Genomic DNA, 25,455 nt, shown 5'->3' on the forward strand with positions numbered 1-25,455 from the left:
TCTCTATCGTCTCCCCCCGTCCTGCTCTGATTGACATGTCAGATCTCTGCTGGGTCTGTCAGATGATAATTTCTCCACTGTAGCCACAGGGTGCCCCGCTGTCATATGTAGGACAAAAGACAAACTTTCTCCTCACTGGTCCTGTTGAGGATTCTGCCTGTAACTGATCTTTAACTACAAAGGAGCCTTTAACTCAGAACATTTTCTCCCTGCTGTTTTTTTGTATACTTTTGTTCATTTCAAGGTTTTGATCACTTTTGTAGCTGCGAAGTTAAATGTGCAGAGCTACAAAACTGATCTGGAACTTGGAGTAAACTTCTTGAACTTGCAGAGTAACAGATTCAGAGCTTTGTAAAAGCAATCACACCTCTTAAAGTGATACGTTTCCTATGTGTCTGGAGTTTATGTGATAAATCCACACAAAATATCTTAAAATTGGGAATAATACATTGTCTTCAACTAAAAATAAAAACATATAAAGGGCGGTCCACATTCATATTCAGCTCCCTGAAATTCAAGTGCAATCAATTCATATCTGTCAAGTTTTAGATTTAAAAATATGGGAAATTCTTGAGCCAGTGCTACAGTAGGAGCAGAGGACGGTGTGTAATTATGTTTTAATACAGAAAGTTTACAAGAAAATACTAATATGAGAGCATGGAGGGGAAGAGGGGTAGTTTCCCGGCCAAAACAGGAGACCTGACAGGTATGTCAACTGTCAAAACTGAACCATATTGGTCCCTGAACAATCAGTCACCTTTTGATGAAACATGGCATCATGACGTGGGGATGCTTTTCTTCCGTAGAGAAGTGATATACTCAGAGTTGACGGGAAAATAGATGGAGTTAAATGCAGATCAATACTGGAAGAAAACTTGGAATGTCTTGATGTCTCCCTAGTTCAACCAATTCAAATTTCTAAATGATCGATAAACTATTTGTTTGCTCAAGTTGTGTTGGACATGCCGGACGCTGGCCCTTGAAGACCGAAATTGGGCAACTCTGGTTCAGAAGGAAGCATGTTGGTGTGTTAGAATGGCCTAATCAAAGTGTCAGAAGTCAACTGATAAAACTGCTTAAAAACTGCTGTTCACTGGTTCATCCAAACTGCCTGAGCTTTACTAATAAGAATGGGTGGACATGTTCATCTGTAAATACAAATATATTTGTAATGAATGGTGGTTTCATAAAGCACTGAATCGGAGGAGGTGAATACGAATGCACTCCACATTTCAGATTTTACTTTGTCAAAAAGTTTGAAAACCATCAATCATTTTCCTTCCACTCTACTCTATGTGTTTGTCCATCTCAACAAACCTCAGTGAAATAGAAATGTGAGCTGTGGATGTGAACCCACTGTGAGCTCTTCTGTGGGTGATGGATCATGCGTATCTCTCTCCTGTTTACATGCAGACATTGCTTACACCGTCAGTTTTCCTCCACCCCCCTTTCTTATGCTTCTCATTGTTCTTCATGAGCAGAATTTATGCATAAGCTTTGTTTGACTGTATTTTCGAACCGTGACAATCACATTACCATCCCACATGCTAACAGTTAAGCCTCCCTACAGAGTTTTGCTTCTATAAATGGGATATACCATGATGTACTTAAGCCATACGGCAAGGAGGAAAAAAACAAAAAAAACCCTCGATTAAGAGCGACGACGCTTTTATCTACATCGGCTCTGCAGATCACTTCCCCCAGTTACCGCTTTTGACAAGCCCTCTCCGTGGAGGAGGTGACAGCATGGGAGTGTGTGTTTGTTTGAGGATGTGCACGTTCAATATGTGTTTACGCTTGTGTTTGAAGACGGGGAGGCGACGCCAGGAGACTGCTCACAACAGACCCCCCTCGCAGAACGCCACTCAAGGCCTCCTCCTCTGCTGTGTGGCGTGGCAATCATTAAAATGATTTATTTAACTATTGGCCCAAGGCTGAGAGATTAGTGTGACAGGCCTATTTTATAATTCATACCCCACCAACAGGGGAAGTGCAATTCAGGCAGATGACACACATACAGGGAGCCCAGAGACTCTGCACTCCTTCCGAGATCAGGAGAGGGGAAAAAAAAACTGCCAACGGATGCACATCCCTCTCTTTCTACAGATTAAAGAGAGGCGAGGGTGTCTCGTCTGGAGTAAAAAAGATGAGATTTTAGAGGCTGCAATAATTTATCTTAAAATCCATATCAACCGCCAACAGATAGATAGAGGGTTTCGGGAAATGGCTGGGACCGAGTCTGGACGCAGTAAACCGGGTGTGAGTTTTTTGTCTGCGCCTCAAAACGCACATCTCTAAGCATATTGCACATGAGGAGGGGGAGCACACCAACACAGATGCTTTTTGGATGACCCTGGATCTCCAAAAAGAAGGGAGAATCACAGTGGGAGTACAGCCACAGGGGGGTGAGTGAGAGGGCTTGCTGGAGAGACTTCAAAATATCTATTCTCGTCATTCTGCATGGATCTGACCGTTTTGATCTGGCAGCTGTGAGGCACTCTGTGTGTTTGAGAGAGAGCGCGAGATGGAGCTGAGAGGGATTCACTAAAAAGAGCTAATTTGCCCTGTGATTAGATAAAGAATATCTTTGTAAGTTTACATGTAGATGAGAGTGGCTTTGCTTCAAGTATCAGCTACTCAGGGATGATTCTGATACCAGGGTCCCGCACATTTTTTAAAGCCCAAATTGCAGACGACGTTCTCATCCTGTAGAGACGAAAGTGAAAATACCAAAAGTTCACTACTAATACTTCCTGCAAAGGTGATAGATGTATTTATGGATAACCAGATGTATAAATGTTTGATGGAAGGGTGAATAAATGAATGGATGAATGTCTTATGACAACGCTGAAGGAACCCTGATAGACCGTGGTGGATAAGAAAAGCATACGTATGAATAAAGCTGTCTGATGCTGTTTGGTGAGCATAAACACACTCTCAACTGGGCAGGTTAAAATCTCGCGGTCTCTATCGACACCCATCTAATGCACACAGCGAAGAACTTCCTCACTATCAAAGCCTTTAACCACCAACAACCAGATCCATCCAATTAACAAAGCAAAGGTCATAGCTAATCAATGCTGCAGCACAAGCGAAGGAGGAAGATGGAGCTACTAAACAAAGGGTGAGGGAGAAAAATGTCTAACAAACTAAAGGAATCAGTATCAAAGATGAAAGATTTTCATCTCTTCCACCTTTAAACACCAAAAGGAACTACGTAAGAGCGTGACTGACTTTCCATTACCTTCATAACCGGAAGGGATGTCTACCAAAAAGAAAGGAATGAAATCAATTTGGTTAAAACCTGGAATCATTAATAATCTGTCTTTACACATGTGGGAGGAGTTTTTCATTTGCTTGAGAGGGCAAGACTGACTGAGCTGATGAAGAGGTGTGGCTGAAGTTAAAGATTTAGTGGGGGAAAGGATGGAGCTTCAAACTCCATCCTTTATGAGTTTGATTGCCGTGAGGTGGATGAGGAACACTTACCATTCAGTGCCACAAATGTATCTGCAGAGAAAAAGAAGAAAAACGAAAGGAAACCTGTTATTGTGGGCAATGAAAGGGAGCTTATATGCTTTAACACGATGGAAAACCATGACTTTTAAAGTAATTCAGAGTTGGCTGGCAGCTCAATATTCTCTTTCCGTCCAATCAAAGGGAATTTTTCAGGGTTTTACGGCTGATGGAGGTATAATTCTCTGGGTTAGCTCATAAACACACAAATGAAAGCAAAGGAGAAAATTACAGCCTTTATAGAGTTATTTACTGATTTGATTCAATATCAAACACAGAATAAAGTTTCAGTACTTGTTTGCAAGTGCTAACAGAGTGCATTTGGTCCTGAAAAGAACAAATATACTGTCTCAAAGTGTGAAGAATAAAAGCCCACCTTTTAAGAATAGAGGCTGCCTTTGAATAGTCTTGTTTTTGCTTTCAATATAACAGTTCCTGCGACTTTTCACATCTACAAACTCAGCGTGCTGCTGAATTGTTTGTGTTTTTGAGGAAATTCTCGAAAAGAAACTCAGGGTTTGCCCAATGGGACACAGGGCTCTATTGACCAGGGACCGGAGAAACAGCGGGGAAAGGACACAAGAGGCTGAAAGGGACAGATGGATGGAAGACGCTTGAAAGAGGGAATTGTAGGGCCAGAACGGACAGGAGAAGAAAAAGGTGACGGCAGCAAAGAAGGAAACGACGGGCTGAGAGGTTAGCAGAGTTAACAGAGAAAACAGGAGACGACGTGGTAGTGAGGGAGGTGTGGAAAAGAGGAGGAAAGATAAGAGTGAAGAGGGCTTGCTTACTTTGGCAGTCTCCCAGGCCATCTGTGTTACCATGCTCCACGTCCTGCTCGAAGGCTGATCTGCAGGGAACAGAGATATCATGGTCAGTGGCGGAAAACGGGCCAGGCCACACCCAGCAACGCCATGGGAAAGCTAACACAGAAACACCACCACAGATAGCATACGCTGGAAACACAGCGTGGGATGCAGAAAGTCCCATGCTGTGCTGGAAGCAAAGAACACCTGGCAGGCACCCTGGAGACCTGAATCAGTGGTAATGCAGACGCCAGACAGTGAAGTAAATATCTAGAACAAGAGCTGTTGCTTGGAGTGTTGAAAATAGTCTTTCTCTATGATTTATGTTGTTGGGCTTGTACAATGACTAACATTTTGTAAGGTTGTGTTTTTATGGCAGAGGAGGAGATAATATAGCACATTGAAGTTATTTAGGGGCAACGGTGGTAGGAGTTTGTCCCGTTACCAGTGGGCTCCCGGCTTGGACTCCTGCTGCAGTCAGTGGTCAGAGGCTCCGGTGGCACCTTGCTCCTGTCAGACTACCCCAGGACAGCTACAACATAGCTCACCACCATCAGCTTATAAATGGATGTGTGAAGATCTTTGGCTCCTTTGGACTTAATAAAGTGTTACAGGTCATTTATCATTCATAAGCTAGAATCTGAGAAATGCCTGATCATCAGTGTTTCAGCTGCAAGTTGGAAAAGAAGTAAGGATTCGACTTCAAGACGCACTTCAACGAGGTCATTTCTTCCACCCAGAGGCTGGATTTATGCTGTTTAGTCAGAAGGCAGTTTAACCAAACTTTGGCACATATTATTGCTTATTGCTCACTTATGCTAAGTAAGCTATGTTCAGTTTTCACACTCTGACCACACAACAGGACATGTTGTTAAAATAAACAGCCAACATTTAATGTAGTGCTGTTTGATCTTATTTTGGCACAGTACAGATGGAATATACCACTGTCATTAGCTTAGCTTAGCATTAGGGGCTTGCTGAAAGCTCATTAACTTTCCTATGGCGCTTTTATAGAGTCAAGAAGAGTATAAACTCTTATTTATTTTAGATTACAACAATACATTACTTATAAATGAAAGAGCCGATGGGTGAATGTGTTATTTCTATATCTATCACTATTTATGCTAAGTTAAGCAGGAGAGTTCTGCTGCTTTTAGCTTCCTATCCAATCTATAAACATGAGAGCACGATCAATTTTCACATGTAACTCCTAGCAAGAATGAAAAAAAAAGTCAATTTCCCAATTTATTTTCATGAGTGCTTCACATTGTGCAATCTTTTCCCATCTATACTCCATCTGACTTTATCTAGCTTGAGAAGTAATGTGAGTGTGTAGTACAATCACATGGGCTGAGAGGAGAGCAGTGGGGGGTAACCGTGCTTGAGGGCCATCATATGACAGAGTAAGAGAGATTGAGATTGGGATATGTTATTTTCTGACACAGTCTGCACCGAGACATGTTTTATCCCTGAAAGACCACCAAGCAAGCTGTAAGGAGATCGGTGAAACAGAGCGGACCAACTGTCGACCAGGATCACGGTCACGCATGACAGTTTTTCACGGCCACCTCGATTCCTTCCTCTGTACTCCTCCTCCTCTGTCCGTCCACCCGTCTCTCGTCTTCCTCACCCTCCACTGGTCACAATCATAGCACAAAGGAGATTATTTTCCAAAACACCGTCACCCTTCCCTTGTGTGGAAAAATGTAGACCTCACAAGCTCAGGTGATTTTTGTAAGACAAGCAGAGCTTTCCATCGCTTTAAAGAAACGTGAAGGCACAACACTGAAACTTTACAAGAAGAATAACGTGTTCTGGTATTCATGTAAATACCTCAGCCATTACTGTCACCCTATAGGTAGCAGAATGAGCCAGACTGTAATAGCCCACCCTGCAAAGGCTTTGAATGCTAGAGCATCACAAAAATGTCAAAAAAAAAGGGAAAAACTATTTTGCTTTTAGAAAAGAAATCTGAAAAATGTCATGTGTGTTCAGCCTCCTTGGATCAATTCTTTGTGTAAGCAACATTTGATTAAATTAATGCAATTGCCTTGACTTTCACTGGGCCATTCTCACAACATTAATTTGCTTTAAACTAAATCATTTCACTGTGGCTCTTCATAGCTTGGATTTTGTTTTATAACCTTTATAACATCTTCCTCTCTAACATGTCTGCTGTGCTCATTGGTCCTCATATCGGTCTTCGTTCACCAATGTTTTAAAAAACCTCTGAGACATTTCCAAAAGCAGTTTTATTTCACAAAGTTGACATATTATTAGGTGACTCCCAAAAACACGTGACTGCAAACCACTCAAAATTTAAAACCATATATAAGTCCTTTCCAGTTTGCAATTTTGCAGTGAGAGTTATGAGTACAACTTATTAGTCTCCTATTAAACAGGATTTCTTCATTAACAAATCCCTTTTAAAATCCAGTACTCAACAATAAGAGTAGCATCCTATCTTCACATGTGAAACATCTGCTGATCTGCTGATCTGATTTTCTTATCGTTGTCAGTCACAGGCACGAAGCAGAGACAGAGTGATAAAACTAAGCACAGATAGTCAAAACACTCCTGATATCTGACAAATCCTCATCATAGGCATTTTATCGCTGTGCCTTGAAATGCTGTGTATTTCCAAGAGCCTTGTTGTCATGGTTCCCCATATAGGTTGATTTTAACGTTATCAACTGTGGCAAGATGAAGCTTACATGGTTTAAATCCCACATGACTTGAGATGAATTAGCAATGAGCATTGAGTTTACAGATGTGGCGTCTGGGGTTTGCTTGGCACACAGAGTGAATGAACCGCAGTGTGAACCCTGAGTTAAGGAGGTCATCCTCATAGTGGCTGCGTTACAGCTACTGAAATGCAGTGCGTCTGAATGCGACACTGCAGGAAGTCCATTCGGGGTTAAGAGCCCACTGCAACAGTACGGTGTAATGCATATTTAAATCAGACTGGAGATGCGCTCTACAGATCTGGAGGGAACCAGGAATGGTGTTTATTATTTATCACCTAGCATCAGATATGATTATTATACTAGATGAGAGGTTGTATGCAGGGGACATGGTTGTTGAAATGTGGGTCAGGCATAATGGCATCAATTATTCATATCAGAGGTGAACTGAAAAGTAGGGAATTTACTGTACGTACAGTATGATGCAAGTATGCAGATGGGTCCCATATAGCTGTAATTTACCTTCTTAATTTATAGCTTTCACTTCATCGGGTCTCAAACCAGCATATGGGCCCATAATATCTGCGTCTGTTCATATGATAGGCTGATTACAGCAACACAACCGTGCAGCTATTTCACAAAACACCAACCATTCAGAATCAGGTGCAATTATATGCATGAAAAAAGCGGGTGACTAGGGACCATATTGCAAAAGACTAGAGCACAAGCTGTTTGCAGGCAGTAGGTATAAGAGGCATAACTACACATGGGAAAGCTGGCACGCTACCATTGGGGCCAGATGGAAGAAGTAAAGGAGGGGAGGGTTGCAAGAGAGGAAGAGTGTGTTGGAGGAAAATAGAGGGATAAAAATAGATGCACAGGCAGGAATGGACATAAGCAGGTAAGACAAGTTATTTGGAAGAAAATATAAATCGGACCACTTTAACAACAGATACCACCAGGATAAACACTATTTATCTCTCGCTTTTAGAAATCCTGCTACATGAAGAAAGGGTGCAACAAGCCTTCAGTCCTAAAATGGGTGATTATACACTAAATAAGGAGTCTATGATTGAGATTCACGAAACACAAAAATGAAACCTTCTTAGAGTTTTTTGGCATTAGGACCACCTTAGAATTAGACGGGTATAAAAACTGCTGTAAATTATTCTTGGGTTTATTCTGCAATCATCAACAAGACTGAGGATCGACACTGTGCGTGTCTTCATCAGAGTCACAAGTGAACACTTCAACAGGGCGAGTGATTACAGTCAACAGGATACAGGTGTGCATTATTCATTGGAAGTCTAGAACAAGTAATGTTAGAAGCTTATTGGTCAAATAAAGGTGGAACATACCTGTTGAAACATTAGTTTAATAGATTTTGCACAATAGAGCTAATAATGTCATGATCTGTGTTTCTGTGTATTTATTTTAAGGGTTTTCTGTGTTCAGTTTCTGTCCTGGTCTTTCCCATTGATTGATCCCAGCTGTGTCCCGTTCCTGTGATTACCCTCCCAGTGTATTTAGTCCCACCTGTTGTCTGTGTTCCTCGTCTAACGTCGTATATCAGTTGTTGTGTGTGTGTCGGCTCCCTGCCGACACACACTGCCGTGCTGCCTGTATTGGACTGTTTGAGCTCTCTTTATTAAATCATCATCTTCTTCATCACCATAACCTGGGTCTCGGCGTTAATCCTCACCACCTCACAATCACCGCTTCATGACAAATAACTGATTGGTGAGATCCAACAATTTATTCCTGTTGCAGCTGATTTGGCGCTGGTTTGTTCGAAATGCGAAGAAAGTCTTGGATTTATTTTCAAATCTGTCTCTGAAAATCACAGAATGGCAACACTCTGTTTTCCTGAATTTGCTGCTAAAACCTTTGTCTTGTTATCATCTCATGGCCATCAATGCCTCTCTTAATGCATCTGATTTGAATCCTGCAGCACAATGGAAACTGTCAGAATTGTCAAGGGAATAATGACCGGATGGGAAGCGTCTGTTGGTTTATGCGAGTTCTGTGTTCACGAGGTCCATTAGCATGCAGAACCAGTCGGTTTTGAAGGAGTAGAGTCAAACTCATTCATCGTCAAAAAGCCAGTTGAGCAGCGGCTCCTTTTTATGACTTCATCTGTTTAATGTTTTTTCCCACCACAGACCTTCTCATGCTGTTTGTTCAGAAAGTATAATCTGGTTCTGTGTCATAAGTACAGCCACAAAATTATAGCTGCAGTGGCCATCAGACTTTCCCCAGCACTGTACCCAACCCCAGGCTTTGGGCAAACAACACTTTCCATCCATTCATCTTTCCAACAACACTGCCGCCTCAGGCAGCTGCATTTACACACCGTAAAATTAGACAAATTGACAGAGGAATGGCAAGTTTTACAAAAAAAGTGGAATTTGACCAAGTCCAGAGGTCTGGTGTAGGTGAAACTGATGGTTTAGAGTAAAGCACGGATATTCATGAGCCTCAGTTGTTTCAATGCAGAAAAAAGATCCCATGTACCAGAAGGATTATGAGTGAATGTTTGTTCAGGTGGAAAGAGGAGCAAGAAATTATTCAAAACACTGTTGATTAATCAATTGGTTTCTTTGAACCGGTGTTAAAGCTGGGACATACGCCTGCTATTACTTCAATAAAGTTTTAAACTCTACTATGAAAATCATGTTGCATTAAAAAACAATGCATGATGGCTAAATGTTTCAGATTTATTTGGTGGAAAATAGCTGAACTTTTACATGAGGAAAAACATTTAAACTTGTATTGGGCGGTGGCAGAAAAGCACTCCAATCACAAGATACAACATGTGAATAATTCCCTGTGAAGCTTCACAAAAAGCTGCACTTTATAAAAGGTTCAGGCCTGAACAGCAGCCTGTTAGCAAGACAAAAGTATGAGGGGCCAATGGAGCGGAAACGAAAGGAGCTCTTCCGATCATTCCTGTTTAGGTAACACTGTTTTGTCACTACAGTTGGCAACCAGTAAGCAACATGTGTGTTAACCACAGGTGATGGCTGACTAATTAGCCAGTTTATATCAGGTTGTTATATTCCCAATATTAAGCTATAATAAGGAGAATGGAAAAATGCATAATATTCTGTACAATAAGAATTTTTGGATAAAAATTACTACTTGTACAGGAAATATTGATAAAACACTAATAATTAGACATGCAACAATCGTGCTTTTCTTGTGATTTCACCTCTCTTTACTTACTTGGTGTTGGTAGTCACCTGTCGACAGGCACCTTCTGACACCCAACCACAGTACGGGTCCCTGGAGGCTATGCAGGATCTGAAGGACGGTCATTATTAACCTCACATATTTTACAAACTGGAATTATTAAAAAAAAAAAAAAATTCAACAAACAGATGTAAAGGCTGGAATTCCCACATACTTCTTGCATCTTCCATGCCTTTCACAGCGAGACAGCGGCACTTTGACCACACAGGAGGTGAAAGCCACCCACAGAGCGTTACTCTTGCTGTCTATCTGCATCCCGATGATGCGCTTGTCTTCCACGCCATCTATACTGCACCTAGAAAAGCCAAAAGAGAGGGTCAAATGTTTGATTTATATTTTAATGCAATGAAAAAGACCAAAGAGAGGTCAGGACAACACAATAAGATTAAGAGGGGATTTAAGAGTTGGTTTCAAGAACAAAGTACGCAGATTAAGATGCAGCAGACAGATGAACTGTGGGCTCAGCAAGAAAACGGATAATGCTAGCCGAGTGTACATGAGGTCAGGAGTAGAGTGGGAGATAAAGAGAGATAAGAAAAAAGGGTGATACGGATACAACAGATAAACAGACAGATGGGCGCTGTGAGCAGTCAGCAGCACTTAAGTGTAAAATCCACCAACAGTAACTCAAGCCCATCCATCCCTTCCGCACGCGACCACTCCTCCACCCCCGTTAGCCGACTTTGTCTCCACTGCCCTGCAGGAGCACACTCTAATCCCTCTGGGGTGTGTCGAGCATCCTTCTATCCCGTCTTTCCCTCCGTCCTGGCATCCCGCTTCTGGGATTTAATCTCCTGTTCACAGAGCTCTGGTCCTGCATTATCGCTCGCAATTAGGGCTTAGAGTCCATCTACACTGGGTAATGCACAACAATCGGGCCTGCGTTGATCTAGCTGGCCAGGCAGGGAGGCAAAGTCACTTACTGTACGCGACTGAAGCCAGATGGCCAGCAGCCGGCGAATGCTCTGCTGCAGCCAGCAGGAGAGAGGGGGGAGAAGGAAGGGAGCTGGTTGGAAGGGGGAGAGGAAGAGACACGGAAACGAGGAAGGACCTTCATCTCCTTCACATGGTCTCTGAATGCAAAAGTGTTGACCTTTTTTTTCCAACACTAACCTTTGTAGCAAAATCAAAGTCTAGTGTTTTTAATTGGGACTTGTGGAGTGAAAGGTGGAAAGTGTTTTAAAATTTGGATTTATCCCCTTTCCAGATTGATTCATTTGAAGTACCACATAGCGCTCTAATTAAATCCGCAAGTCTTCCAGATTTGCACCACCAGCTCAAACTCACTGAAAACACTTTACGTAAAAATCAATTCTCAAGATTCCTAATTCTTTTTAGTATGGACTTTGACCGTCTCATCCTGGGCCAAAAGTTTTATTTTATTCTCCTTTGACCAAACTGTGAATTGCATTTCTTATGACTTTCTTCATGTGACTTTAATAGTCATTCAGTCAAAAGATTCTCCCACCTCAGCTGTGGATCTTTCAGATGTTCAAATTCAAGTCAATTCAAAAACACTATTTTGATCCCAAAAGGAAACTAAACCGAGATCAATTCAAAAACACTATTTTGATCCCAAAAGGAAACTAAACCGAGATGTTCAAAGCTTAGAATATTGTTTTCTAATTGACCATTGCTGCACTGACTTGTCTGCTCCTTAATCTTCATGACACTGTTTGCTGCACAAAATTCAGACAAATTTTTAACCTAAATGCACTGAAATAATTTCAAAATGCCTGGCATTTTCCATGAACATCTTGCAAAAAGAGTCTATCTTCATCAACTGTCTGTGCTGACATAGAAAATTTGTAACATTTTAAAATCGCAGTCGGGGTTCAGAAAAAATCTTTCCAACGGCCGCAAACAGCCCCACGGCCACACTTTGGTACTTATTATGCTCTAACCCTTCAGTTTCTCGTCTTTGGTTTTCATGACTGTTTTCTCTCTCCTGTGTCCGTACTGCCACCCCCCCTCTCATTCATTACCTCTCAACCAAATATTTGCTCTGGCAGGACTGCACTACATCAGATTTTTCTTTTTTTTTTTTTCTATTGCACGACAGCTCTCTGCTCACCGTTCTGAGCAAAGTTTGGGGTTAGAAAGGCTCATCTATATGGCACAAACCTACAAAGATGTGATAAATTAGCGGGACATCCGATGCTGGCTCTGAAGACAAACGCAGCCCTCTGCCTCAGCATGTACGTGTGTGTTTCCTTTAATCAGCCGGCATTTTGGAAAGAACTCGGCTCCAATGCGGTTGGGAACCGCACTCCAATGCTATCCAGAGCTTTAGTGTCTGTGTCTTTAATTTAGAACCTGTGGTTAGGCAAAGTGTAACTTGATAAAACTCCTTTAAATGATAGAGTAGCCATCTGGGTGACTGGCTTCACTTCAGAGCTTGGGTCGGGGGAACCGGCGGGTAGCGGTGGAGCTAGTGGGTTGGCTGACTTGATCGATGGTAGAACAGCAGAATGAAACACTTCTGAATCACTTAACACACACATACAAAGATTAGGGAGAAAAAAAAACTGGCCCTCTTTTGTTTGTGGCAACTGTATCCATGTGTTCCCTCTATTGGACACACATGCTCACATAGTTACGTACTTGTCCGGATTGTAGACGTTGAGCTCCTCGAGGAACAGGCTGTCGTTCAGGAAGCCTTTGTTCATTTTGGCCAGAAATTTCAGGATGATGCCCTTCTCGGATCCCAGGAACACGACCGTGTGGTTCCTGTGGGGGCCCGCCTCGTTGTCCACCACGATCCGCGTCAGGCGATACCTGGAAGAAGGATTACCGGGTAAAGTAAATCAACCAATCAGTTGATTAGTGCAATTTGCAAACACACATAACGATGTTTGAAAGAGCAATAAATGGTGACGCACATCAAGTAAATGTTTTGAGGTGAAGTCCAGATAATAACTGCAGAGCCAATCAGTTAATCACTTAATGGGCTTTTCATTGTGTATATCAAGTGTCTAAAAAAGACAACAGAGCAGGAGGGGGCTGTTATCTTGTTAATTAAATGTTATTTTATATTCATCAGACTGTCATAATGCCTGTAGGGGGTTAAAGGGAGAACAAAAACATGACAAAGTGTCTCAAGCACCCGGAAACAAGCACACATTTATTTTCTGACTAATTGCTGAAGTTGAGACTATTTGACTCTGAACCTCTTCCTTTGAAACTGTTAGAGCAACAATACAGATTAGCTCCTGCAAAAATACCTTTTCTTTTTATGAGTCAAATCTGTTTTTAAGTTCAGGGACAAATAAATATTCTCCTCAACAAAAAGGAGAATAATTGCACATTGGTTTATGTATTTTAATATATAATGTGGAGAATATATGTATTCTCCACATTGGAGATTGCATCTATTGGATCGGATTTGTTATGGCAACAGGGGCCGTTTTCAAAGGTTATGCAATAAATGTGTTTTTGTTGCACTTCATTGTTTGTGGTATAGATGGCAATATATATGATTTATTTTTCAGAATAATAATTGCATTGTACTTACAATTGTACCAAATGTGGTGATAACTCCGAAACAAAATATGAAAAATGTCTGTTTTTCTGCTTCAGTGTACCATGGTGTTTCCTTGGTGGTAGCAGTGGGATTTCAACCCATTCCCTGTATTACAGTACCATTCCTAGATGGTAACAAGGTTCACCAAAAACAGCCCAGATAGCTCAAAGTTGTTTTAATGAGATGTCAGTGAAGGTTCTGGAATGACTGAACATTTTTCTACATGTATAGGGCATACAGGAAGCACAGCACTGCCCCTCATAAAACTGTTGTTGTACACATTTGTCAGCTGCCAGAAATGGCGCTACTATTTCTATAAGGGGAAAAAAGAAATATGAATTTAGATTTTCTGGCTGCCAAAAGCAACCACAGTATTGCTTTAGTAGCCTTGGCGTTTTTGCATGCAGTGTTGGACGGACATCTCTTGAATGAGTTTGTGAAAACTACTACTAATGTATGTATAAAAATATTAAAAAAATAAAGTGTTTATTACCAGATTATTTTCATAACTCTAGTACTTAAGTAGTATTAGTACAATGTTTATGTGTTAAATTTGATATTAGAAAAAGAAGCTGCCTGATTGATCCAGAAGTAAAATAATTTGTTATGCATTGTCTTAAATATTTCTGTAAATACAATGATATTGTGAAAGTGGGGTATTTTTACTCAAAAATGACTCAATCCATATCTAGCAGAAATAGAACTTCTAAATTTTGTCACCTTTACTTTGATGTTGGTACCTGGCTTGTTTTACTTTGCATTCTTTTGCATATCTGCTGGAACTCCTGCACCATGCACCTATAAATTTATTACCACGGCTTTATATAATTTGATAACCAGGCTGCTTTCATTTTTGACGGGTTGTTGAAAGATTTTACTGCAACTTAAAGCCATTAATATTTCATATAAAACCAAGAGGTGCTTGTCAAATATTACAGCGATGATTTAATAATAACTTCAATTATGTAGCGTCATGCAAATTCTCTGTTTACACTGAGGAAGATTCACTCGCATCGAGATGCCGAAAGCTTGAAGCTGAAAGAAAAGCTGACTGTATGACATAAATTTGACTGGCAATTATCATGGTAATGCATGTCATCCTGATGCAGTTGATCACAACCTTATTCCCAACACACATGTTCTATACAACTCTGCAATTGACACATATATTTCAGACGTTAAAGTACTGGATGTTCCACTAATTCCAGGTTATTTTCTTATATTTGTGTCTTGCATGCCACACATTTCAGACATGTGGAACATGTTTTTTTGTTTTTTTTTAATATAGCAAGACATATTGTAAAGCACATGGAGTTTATCTGCTGAGATTGGGGCTTTTCAATTTAATTAAATCTATTTCAATCAGAAGGAACTGACACAGCTGAGTGTTGGTTTACACCCCAGCCTGATTAAAGTGTCAAGATATAAGATATGGAGGAAGCTTTGTGATTTAGCTTTACTGTATTTCGGGCCTCTTTGTGGCATCTTGTATCCATAGAGCCTGAGGTTATTCCGTTTGTTCTCTAAAGTTAAGGGGTTGTTGCTAACTGGATTGGAGAATGTTTCAAGATGGACGCTTCAAAAACACAGATTAAGGCTTTAGGGGTTAATAGAACTAGATTGGATTTAAAGATTACCAATGAAAGCTTATCCGGAAATCTAGGAAGTCCACAATTGCCGTCATTAATGTTGACTGAGTGTTCCTTGTGTAAAATCAGTTTAAAAGTGATGCACAAATGTTCCTCTAAAGATATAATTTACTTGAAAAAGCACTAACCTACTCCTGCTTGCTTAAAGTTTCCCCTAAAATAGTCAGTGCCAATTCACAAAGCCAAAAATATGAAGTTATTATTAGGTTTTGATTCATTCACTCTTAACAGGAGCTCCAAAGGGTATGAAATTAGGGTTTTAACTCACTAAAATAATACAATCTCAGTGAATAAGGCAAGGTCTGTCTTTCCTATTTTGATCCAGATAACAAAAATCACAGCGAGTGTAATTGTTCAGCATGTGTCTCCTGAGAGACATTCTGCCTGAGAGAGAATGTACTTTGCTGCAGTTGTCATGTGAAGAGCATCCTGCACAGTAGGTGAGCTTGAAATAAAGTCATCTACATACATAGAGTCTCTGAGAGCCTGTACTGCCCTTGGCTGTTTTCTTTCAAATTGTTTGAGATGTTTTCTGATAGTGGCAGCAAGCAAGAATGGGCTGGGAGTTACTCCAAAAACAACTCTTTTCATCCTCAGGACACGCACCTCATTTTTCCGGTCCTTAGCTAAAGGTCTGTGCATCCACAAGAACCTGACAGCATCTCTGTCCTTTTCTGCTAGTGAGATTTGAAGAAAAGCCTTAGTTATATCAGCAGTAAATGCTATCTTGTGCAATCTGAACTTTATGAGCACATCTAGCAGGTTTGGGTTCAGGTTAGGTCCAGTGTACAGACAGTCGTTGAGGGATGGACTGTTTGCCTCATGTGAGGATGCATCAAATACCACTCTAAGTTTGGTTGTGGCCTTTTCTTCTCTTATTACAGCATGATGGGGCATATAATATTTCACAGTCTGTTGATTCATTTCTGGTTTTCCATCTGCAACCTCCTCACAGATACCATTTTGAAGATAGTCTTCTATTACATCGTTGTATCTGGCAAATAAATTTACATCAGTCTTCAGCTTTCTCGTTAGATTCTCAAAGCGTTTCTTCGCTACCCTGAAGTTGTCTGGAAGCTGGTCTTTGTCACATTGCCAGGGTAACTCAACTTGGTACCTTCCGTCTTCAAATGTTGTTGTTTGTTCAAAACGTTGCATAATTTCTGAGTCCTCTGGGCTTTCTGACTGTTTATTTACAATACCCAGGGACTCCACCTCCCAGAATGCATGCAACTGATTAGACAGCTGGGTGTCTTCGTTCAAACTAATGTGCATACACGTGGTGTCTGTAACACTGGAGGTAGTCACTGGTCCCTGTAAAGCCCATCCAAAGAGGGTTTCAACTGCCACTAATGAATCTGTAACCCTTTGGACCTTTCCAGTAACAGCCTGCCAGTAGTAATCTGCTCCAATTAACATCTGCAACTCTTGTTCATTAGCACCCTCTAGTGGAAAGTCTCCAAGCTGCAGTCCTCTTTTCTTAATCTCTGCTTGAATGGGCTCAGTTGGTACCTTTATTACAGCAGTGCACACCTCGGGGGTCTCTACAGCATCTATTTCGATTTTCCGTTCAGTGTTCCACACATTTTCAAGTTGAACTCTCACTATGTTGCGTTTTTCCACTACAGGACTGGTGGAACCAAAAACATGGAGGTTTAGTGTCTCTTGCCTCACAACTTGCAGTCCTAGGGCTCGGACAATGTCTCTGTGAACAAAACTACGCTGGCTACCTCCATCTAACAGACAGCGAGATATTTTTCTCTCCTTTGGTCCTACAGCCCATGCCTTAACCGTTTGGAGCAATACTGTGTTCTGAGTATTTGTCTTCACTTTGACTGAGCTGGTCAACGAAGACAACACAGCCTCTGCATTTCCACTATTGCTGGTACTGTCGACTTCTGGTTTAGCTTCAGATTGTTCACAAACTGACAAGTGGTGTTTTCGATTGCACTGTCTGCACAAAATCTTCACTCTGCAGTATTTCGCAATATGTTTCGGGCCCAGGCAGACAAAACACCGTCCAAGCCTTTTCAGTTTCTCCCTGCGTGCACTTATTGTAAAACCAGGACAGTTCTCTGGTTTATGGTCATTACTGTCACAAAACACACAGGTTTGTGGCACGACGCTGGCTGTGTGCAAAGCAGTCGCTGATGGAATGCTCCACTTTCTAGGTTGATCACAGGCATAGGATGGCTTACCCACATGCTTGTGTTGTGGGCTCGGGCTCTTCAATGTGTGGCCTGGTCTGGTCAGCAGAAGCGCCCGTTCTCTGCTTTGCACTTCATTTTGCAGAAACTGAATCAATTCTGGGACTTTCCATTCGTTAGTTGAGTTTTGTTGCCGTGTATAAGCAAGTGCTATGTCTTCTGGAATAAGCTGTAGCAACACTGGACATAGGAGACAGCCGTAAGTATCACTTTGCACTCCAAGAGACTCCAAGCTGCGTATCTGGATCTCACATTCATCATAAAGGTGCCTCAAAGCTGCAACATCAGATGATCTTCTCACAGGTGTCAAGTTCAGCAATTTAGACATATGAGCACTTATCACAATATCCTTCCTTCCAAAACGATTCTGGAGTAACTCTATTGCAGCATCATAGTTGACATCTGTCATTGTCAGTCCTGCAATAGTCCGAGCAGCTGCTCCACTTAGGTAAGATCTCAGGTAAGTGAACTTGTCCGTCTTACATAGTCCATCATTTCTGTGAATGGCTGATTCATACTGTGACCAGAATTCCTGCCATTGGCTTATTTCTCCATCATACTTGATTATCGTTAGTTTGGGCAGTTTAACCGTCTGTTTGGATTGTGATGAAAATGAGCCGTTGTTTACGTCACTCACACGCGCTCTTAGGGTGTCTGTAGCGGTCTCCTGCAATCCAATAACGTTGGTGGTGCGAACCTTCCAAATGAGAATCCGGTCCGTGTAATCCTGTGAGTTCGTTATCTCAGTGTCCAAGTCTTCAATTGACGTTTCATCTTCTATGCTCTTGTCCAAATCCAATAAAATTTCCTCCTTAGAAGATAAAACTGCCAGGAACTCACGCAGTCTATCCATATCGGGACTCTCTTTGCCCACCTCATCCTCTAGTCGAGTTAACAGCTTCGTCGTTGCTGTTCGGATAGTCGACCGTTTCCTCTTTAACCGCTCCAGTCCTTCCGTCATGTTGGCTGCTAAACTGAGCCTTAGCTTCACTTCGTTCAAAAAAATCAAAAAATTCTTATTCCCGGGTTTCGGCACCAAAATGTAGCGGAGTAAAGCTTCTTCTCAAACAAGACGGAGGCTCGTATTTCCTTTACTGAACCCTTTTGTTCAGTATTTATTGAAGAGGAAAAAAAGGGCTTCAGCCGATAAAAACAGAACAACAGCAACAACAACTGCTCGTAACCAAGCAATCAAATCAACAAAGCAAGATAGTGACTAAACAGTAACAGATCCTTAAGCATTCTTCAAAATAAAAGACTTCCTCTATTCAAATAAATCATGTCTTACACTGAAATATATTTCACTTCGCCTTTGTAATTGTATACAATCATATTCAATATAATAATAATAATCATCATGTAAATTATGCTTAACATATAATTGTAATCAGTCACTTATCATGCAAATATACTGAACAACATAAGTGTAAAAAAGTCACAACATCCTTCTTTGAAGTGATTGACTGCGTCCAGCTAGCTGAGCTCCCTGCCAAAACGCTGCAAATCTCAAGATAAAACAAAAAAAAAAAAAAATAGCGTCTTCATATTGAGCAGAAAGCCTATACTTGATATTCGGGTGTCCTCTCTGGGGTGTGACAAGGATCAAATCCTATTACTGATTTCATTTCCAGTTGACTTCAGCTCAAAATAGTAATCCACGATAAAACCCCAACAGGGGTTTTTATATCCACTCCACATGCCTTTGTGATACTTTTCAAGCTTAAATAATTCTTTCAGCAATTGGCCCGCATGTTAATCGACATGTTCTGCTGATTGGGGTGATATTTCAAATCAGAAACACTAATGAGCTCTTTCATGCTAAGCTGTTTATATTGTAACAGAGACAACACAGCAACTCAGGTCTGATATGCCAAAATAAAAGCTTTTATCAAGGAATATTGATAAAATATTCCTTGCCCGCCACTGAGGCATGTCATGGATGTGCCCAGAACTGCTAACTCCAGAGCAGCTTTAGGTAAGAAGAAGAAATGTGAGGATATGATTATTTTTATTAGGAATATGTTGAAGTGCTGGAGTTCAGCTTAAATGAGTAAGGATTTTTCCACCTAACCAGTTCCAGACCTAAATGGAGGTCAGTGCACCACTAAAGCGCCGCTGCTTGCATTGAAAGTCCAGTGATATCTTGGCACCATCTCTTAGCTGGACCTGAAGAAAAATCTGCCTTTATTGGGGTTGGAGACCAACAGTCTGCATGAGTTTTAAACATTACATTACATGTGAGGTAGGTTTTTTTTTTTTTATTTAGACCAGAACAATAAAAAAATACGGCAATTCTGTTCATTATCTGTCATCTTTATGGGTTTTTAGGTGGTTTTGAATAGTCTGGAATATCATTTAAATATTTTCCAGGTCTGGATGAGTATGTATGGGAGAAGCCTGAAAGGAATATTTAGTTTTCCATGTTTTGTCCCTCTTCCCACTGTTTAAAAGATCTGTCCATTCATACAATATGAGCTGTTTAAATGTTTCCTTATCATCAGATGGACTTAGAAACACAAACAATGTTTTTAACTGATTTTATAAATGCTGTTTGCAGCTCTTCAGGCTTATAACAATTAAAGATCTAAAATGCTGGTCTTTGTTGCCAAACAACAATAATCAGACTGTCACTTAAAACAGCCATTATATGTTATACTGATGACATAAAGATGTCGGTTTGCTGGGATGATGAGAAAAGAAACTGTCTCCCTGCAGTGCAGTCATCTACAGAGATACAAAAAAACAAGTTAGTCATTCACAGGAAGTGGTGATATAACTTTGTCTTCTAAGAACAAATCAGTTCTTAAGTATTGATCTAAAGATTCAGTTGGATGTAAACCACTTGAAACGTGTGTTTGATAAAATCTTTTGTGCATAGAAAAATCAAATAAACCTTTAAGATCAAACAACAAGCATCCTGGTGCAGTAGGTTTTAGGAAACATTCAGGGCACAGGGGGAAAAGCCACATTAACTAAAAAGAAGTCTGCACTCCAGTGTACTGTCTGGGGAAGCTTCAAGTCAAGAGAGGGAAAAAAAATGTCTTTAATAAGACCTTATAGATGTTTTCAATGAGCTAAGGATCAAGATAAACACCAGTGAGTATCTTAAATACTCACTCCAAAGATTACTACTCTGTTGTGTAGGGGGAAAAAGATAGCAAGGTCTGAATTAGTGTTTCCTCCACTCCAAGAAAAATAGGTCAGTTGCGGGTTTGTGATGGAGCACTACTGTCTTTTAATGAGTCTAACTCTCTGAGCAGCACTTCAGATAATTGCCAGCCTGGGCTGAAGAGGCTCACGGACCTCTGACGACGGCGGGCTTTTTGGAGTGCAAGGTACTCACCGCACCATGGTCTTGAGAAACCAGGGCCTGTGGGCGATAGAGGGCACAGCCTCGTCCATCAGGGGATGCATCTTGATGAAGTTCAGAGTGTCGTCAGGGAACTCATTGGATACCTTGTACCTCTCCATGGATGGAGTGCCGGCACAGCTGCCAGGTCTGCAAATGCAGTGGAGGGAGAGGACGATAACAAAATGTGAGAAACGGGGAAAGAAAAGTGTCATAAGGAGGAAACGTTTAAATGGGAAAAAAACAGTTTAAAACGAGAAGCTGCCAGAAGACAGAAAGTCTAATTCCCTTAAAATCAATAAGACTGAAGTCATAAATGGCTAAACACTTATTCCTAGAGCCTTCGGTCAAACAGGAGGACACATGATGTCTTCTTTTCTGAGTTTGGGGTAATACACTGAGACATTCTATCAGTGTGATCCGTTTACAGGAGCTGGTAAAAAAGAAGCTGCTTTTGATAGCATATCCTCTTTGCAGGCATGTCGCCTCGGAGAGCTTGTAAAACCTCTTTACAGTGCGCTCTTTGATACCCTTTCACAGCACATAACACACACCAGGTCCCTGAAATGTCAGGCAGCTGGCCTTGCACTGTAGATACGTAAAGGACCAAGCCTTAAAATACACATTTGAGCGTCGTCCAGAGAAATAGCTTTAAGATGTGCATATGTGGTGCTGCTGGTATAGACATTTCAGTCAGATTTGCTCCGTTTTCCCACTTTTTCTTTCCCGTTTGAGAACTGGAAGTAATTTTACGAAAGCATATGTGGTTTGACTCGGATGGTGAGGCCTCCTCCCAACATCCCAGGACGACCCTTCAAATGGGTTCACAAAACTGTGGCTAAATCGGAGAGTTTTTAAATACAAACGAGATCCTGCAGAATGTGAGAGAGCTGCGGATAAACCAAGAACTGTTAATGTTAGTGAATTGGCTGATTTTCAGCTTTGTGGTCCTGACCAATCTGAAGGATTTTTCAACCTCATTAGGCAGTCAAGAGGAAGCTCTAAAGGCGAAAGGATCTATGTAAAATATCGTTTTGCTCTTCAGGCTGAAAAAGGACCTGTAGCAAGATGTAAAAAGGCAAAATTTGCTTTGTTTTATCCTGTTGAGCTTTCAAACTTTGCCTATCATGGTGAACATCCTGAATGATTTGTAAATATCAGATTATCTGGTAAGAATCAACATTCCTTGAAGTCAAGGTGTTAAAGGCAAGTGGAAATGTGCAGTCTGTTTTTATCAATCTATTTTTAAATGATAAAATCTGCCTGATTAGCAACTTCTTTACAATGTAAAAATACTTTGAATTCCTACATAAACATCAGCAGATTAAAGCTTTTCAAGAACCAAATGTGGGAAACTGGCTACAAAACTTTGATCATTGACTTCCTGCTAACAGAAAACACATTTAACTGTAAAATCCAGAGCCTAAAGTGGATTCCCAAATCTATGAGGCCGCTGAAATAAGCTACAGAATAATATCTGCTGTTAGTTTGCAGGGTATGCACACACACACATGCACGCATATGGACGGCAGAACCAAAACAGACATGTATTAAATATGAAAATCTGTAAATGATTGGGTTTGGGAGTCTAGCACATGGAGGAACAGACTGCCACAGGACCGGACCTTGGTGGCATTGTTGCAGCTCTCCATCTGCTTGCCTGTAGATAAAAAGGGTCTGAATGCGGCAGAGAGCAGAAATTTAATCAATCCCATCAATTACTGCAGTAAGCAAATGTGAGCATATCTGCTTCTAGAAATGTCTGACCTCACTCAGGGTAAACAAGTCGTTATATACACTAATCAAGGTAAAAAGGGTGAACTCACTCATATACATTCATTTATGCATTAAATTAGCAATGTAGAGCTTGTGTTTTGTAGAAGAATCAAATCCCCTGGCTTTAAGTGAGGACCTATACACCCACCAACAATTATCGTAGCCCAGATCTTTGTAGTAAATCTGTTTTTTTTTTTTCTTCCCTTCAGGATATAAGAAAAACTCTCAGTGCTCTAATTAATGAGAGATAGATGGGAGATTGATCAGGTCGGTACATTTTGGAATTAGCCAGCCATATTTAAAATGATCTCATGCTTCATTTGCTGATGCTTATGAAACTGCGGGTGGGGAGCAGGGGAGCTAATGTGTGCAACTATGAAAAAAAGATTGTGTTTATGCGATTGAGAGCGGATGTATGCACAGTATTTTGCAAAAGTTTTCAAATCTCTTGGACTTTTCATCAAATTACAAGGAGAAACATTAATTTTTATCAGGATTTCATGTGGTGGATCAACATAAAATAGCACAAAAAAAGAAGGTAAACACAGACAGTTTTCAAGTAAAATAAAATAAAATAATTATTCTGCTGATGCCCCAAAATAAAGAACACTTCTGATCAGCCTGAACACACCTTCCATGATGAAAGATGGTGGTGGTAAAAAATGCTTTTCTACTGCAGGGAAAGGAAAAAAAATATCATAGTAAGTGGCAAGATGGACAAAACCTAATTTTGGGGAAAACCTCAAAGACCTGAGACAAGATTGTTGTCCAGCAGGGCAGGACAACAAGCCTAAACATGGAGAGATTCTGTAGCAAGACCTGAAAAATTGATGTTGACATATGCTCTGCATCCAGCCTAACCCAGCTGGGTTGTTTTGCAAGGAAGGATGAGCAGAAAATGTCACTCTGGATGTGCAAAGCTGCTGGAGACATTCCTCAAAAGGTGTTTCTACAAAGACTCAGGGGGGCTGAATACACATGCACTCCACGGTTCTCAAACCTTTCTCAAAATTTTGAAAACCAGGAATCATTTTCCCTCCAGTTCACAATTATGAACTACTCCTTGTTGGTCTATCACATAAAAAGTATTCAAATAACCTGAACGTGAAATGGTTGAAGCATTGTAAATGCAAGGAATTGCATTTACAATGCAATTCCTGCAAGGAATTGTAGATGATGTGCAGCAGATGTTCAAAAGAGATGATTAAAATAAGAGAAGTGCAAGTAGGTGATTAGATAACAGTCATTTTCAGTTTTCTAAAGAAAGGACTTGCATGATTGAGAGCAGTGTTTGAGAGTAATGACGGAAAGACAGTCGATTCTGTATTTAATGCATTTGCCATGTGTGCGTGTGTGCGTGTGTGTGTTGCTTGTCTGTACCTTGGCTTGGGAACCCTCTCTTCAGGAAAAGGTGTCCAGGTGGAGTCTGGGGATTTCTGCTCTTTGAATCGCCCAGTGAAGGCGCGGGCCACCTCCGCCATGTCGTAGGCACACACTGCTGAACCTGGAATGCTGCCATAACACAAAAACACACACATTAAAGTAAGGAAACAATGCATAAACAAGCCACTGACTGAACATTTCACAAGGAAACATCTTGCCAATTCTGGACTATCACTGAGAGACAGAGACATGGATTTACAATCCATTTACAGAGGCGTTTAAATCTCCTGCCTTGTTTTAAATGTTGAAGGAGAACTTGTTGCATTTCTAAAAGCAATCATTCTTCATAGCATTTCATACATAAAGTGGATATAAGAAGTCTACATCCCACTGTTTAGCACCAGTTTTGTGTCATCTGAAAAAACTAGACCAATGTAAACGTTTTCAGATCCACCTTTAAACCTGCCCAATATTTCCCTGGAATCCTTTAGATGAGAACAAAAAAACACTTAAAAAATAAAATTACCAAAGTTAAACAAATGCAGGGTAGAAATATGATAAACCCCAAATGAAGTTTGGCTGACATTTTCTGACATCTTCTGGGTCACATCACACCTAAAACCATCAGAGACACTCCAAACCATACCACAGGTCTCTATCAAAAGGTTCCAGTCAGGAGCAGGCTGCAAAACAATTTCCAATGAACCAAAACCAATTGGAGAAAATTATGGCTTCTGTAAATGTACATTTGGAGATTGAAAATCTGTGGTGTGAAAATGTTCTGAAATGGTTTATCTTGGTTTTTGCACCATAGAAACTTGATATTTTAACAAGTTTATTCAGGATTTTTAAAGTCTGCTGTAATAATCTTTTTTTCTTTAATCGTTGGCCTACAGACTGGGTTTCCCCAAACTCCTTCCTTATGACATTGAAGTTCATTACAAATCCACTATTGAGCTCCATCCATGAACAACAAATAATTTTATTACCGCCTCTCTTTTTTTAAATGGGGAAAAGAATCGTCATCTTCAAATAGCAGAGCAGCAGCTGCCTTTGTGTGGAAACAATGCATAGCTGATCACTGACTCATTTCTCTATTTCTTTATCCAACTGCATTCAAAAGTATAAGAAAAAAACTTGAGAGAATTCATTTTTCCGCCATTTTTCCTTGGTTGAATTTTCTCGGCGTTGCATCATGAGCTAAACTCGTCTCGTAGACATTGGGGAGACGAGAATACACAAGGGCAGCATTATAGAGAGCAAGGTCAGAAAGCTGTTAATTCTCTGCTCAGCTGCTAAATTACAGTAAC

General features: G+C 40.7%; 1 protein-coding gene across 2 annotated transcripts in view; it reads right to left on the reverse strand.

The window, feature by feature from the left end:
- The window catches only part of sema6a (sema domain, transmembrane domain (TM), and cytoplasmic domain, (semaphorin) 6A), a 140,848-nt gene that overhangs the window by 21,369 nt on the left and 94,024 nt on the right, over positions 1 to 25,455 (reverse strand). For both annotated transcript variants that reach the window (XM_014995917.2, XM_014995916.2), the window contains exons 11-17: positions 24,143 to 24,274; positions 20,981 to 21,136; positions 12,863 to 13,036; positions 10,413 to 10,553; positions 10,232 to 10,309; positions 4,308 to 4,366; positions 3,490 to 3,510 (exon numbers count right to left, since the gene is read on the reverse strand). In XM_014995917.2, coding sequence (XP_014851403.1) covers positions 3,490 to 3,510; positions 4,308 to 4,366; positions 10,232 to 10,309; positions 10,413 to 10,553; positions 12,863 to 13,036; positions 20,981 to 21,136; positions 24,143 to 24,274 — 761 coding nt within the window. The remainder of the gene's footprint in view (positions 1 to 3,489; positions 3,511 to 4,307; positions 4,367 to 10,231; positions 10,310 to 10,412; positions 10,554 to 12,862; positions 13,037 to 20,980; positions 21,137 to 24,142; positions 24,275 to 25,455) is intronic.

This window comes from Poecilia mexicana, unplaced genomic scaffold, assembly GCF_051168715.1.
Source record: "Poecilia mexicana isolate PSO_F unplaced genomic scaffold, ASM5116871v1 scaffold_9, whole genome shotgun sequence".
Classification (NCBI taxonomy): domain Eukaryota; kingdom Metazoa; phylum Chordata; class Actinopteri; order Cyprinodontiformes; family Poeciliidae; genus Poecilia; species Poecilia mexicana.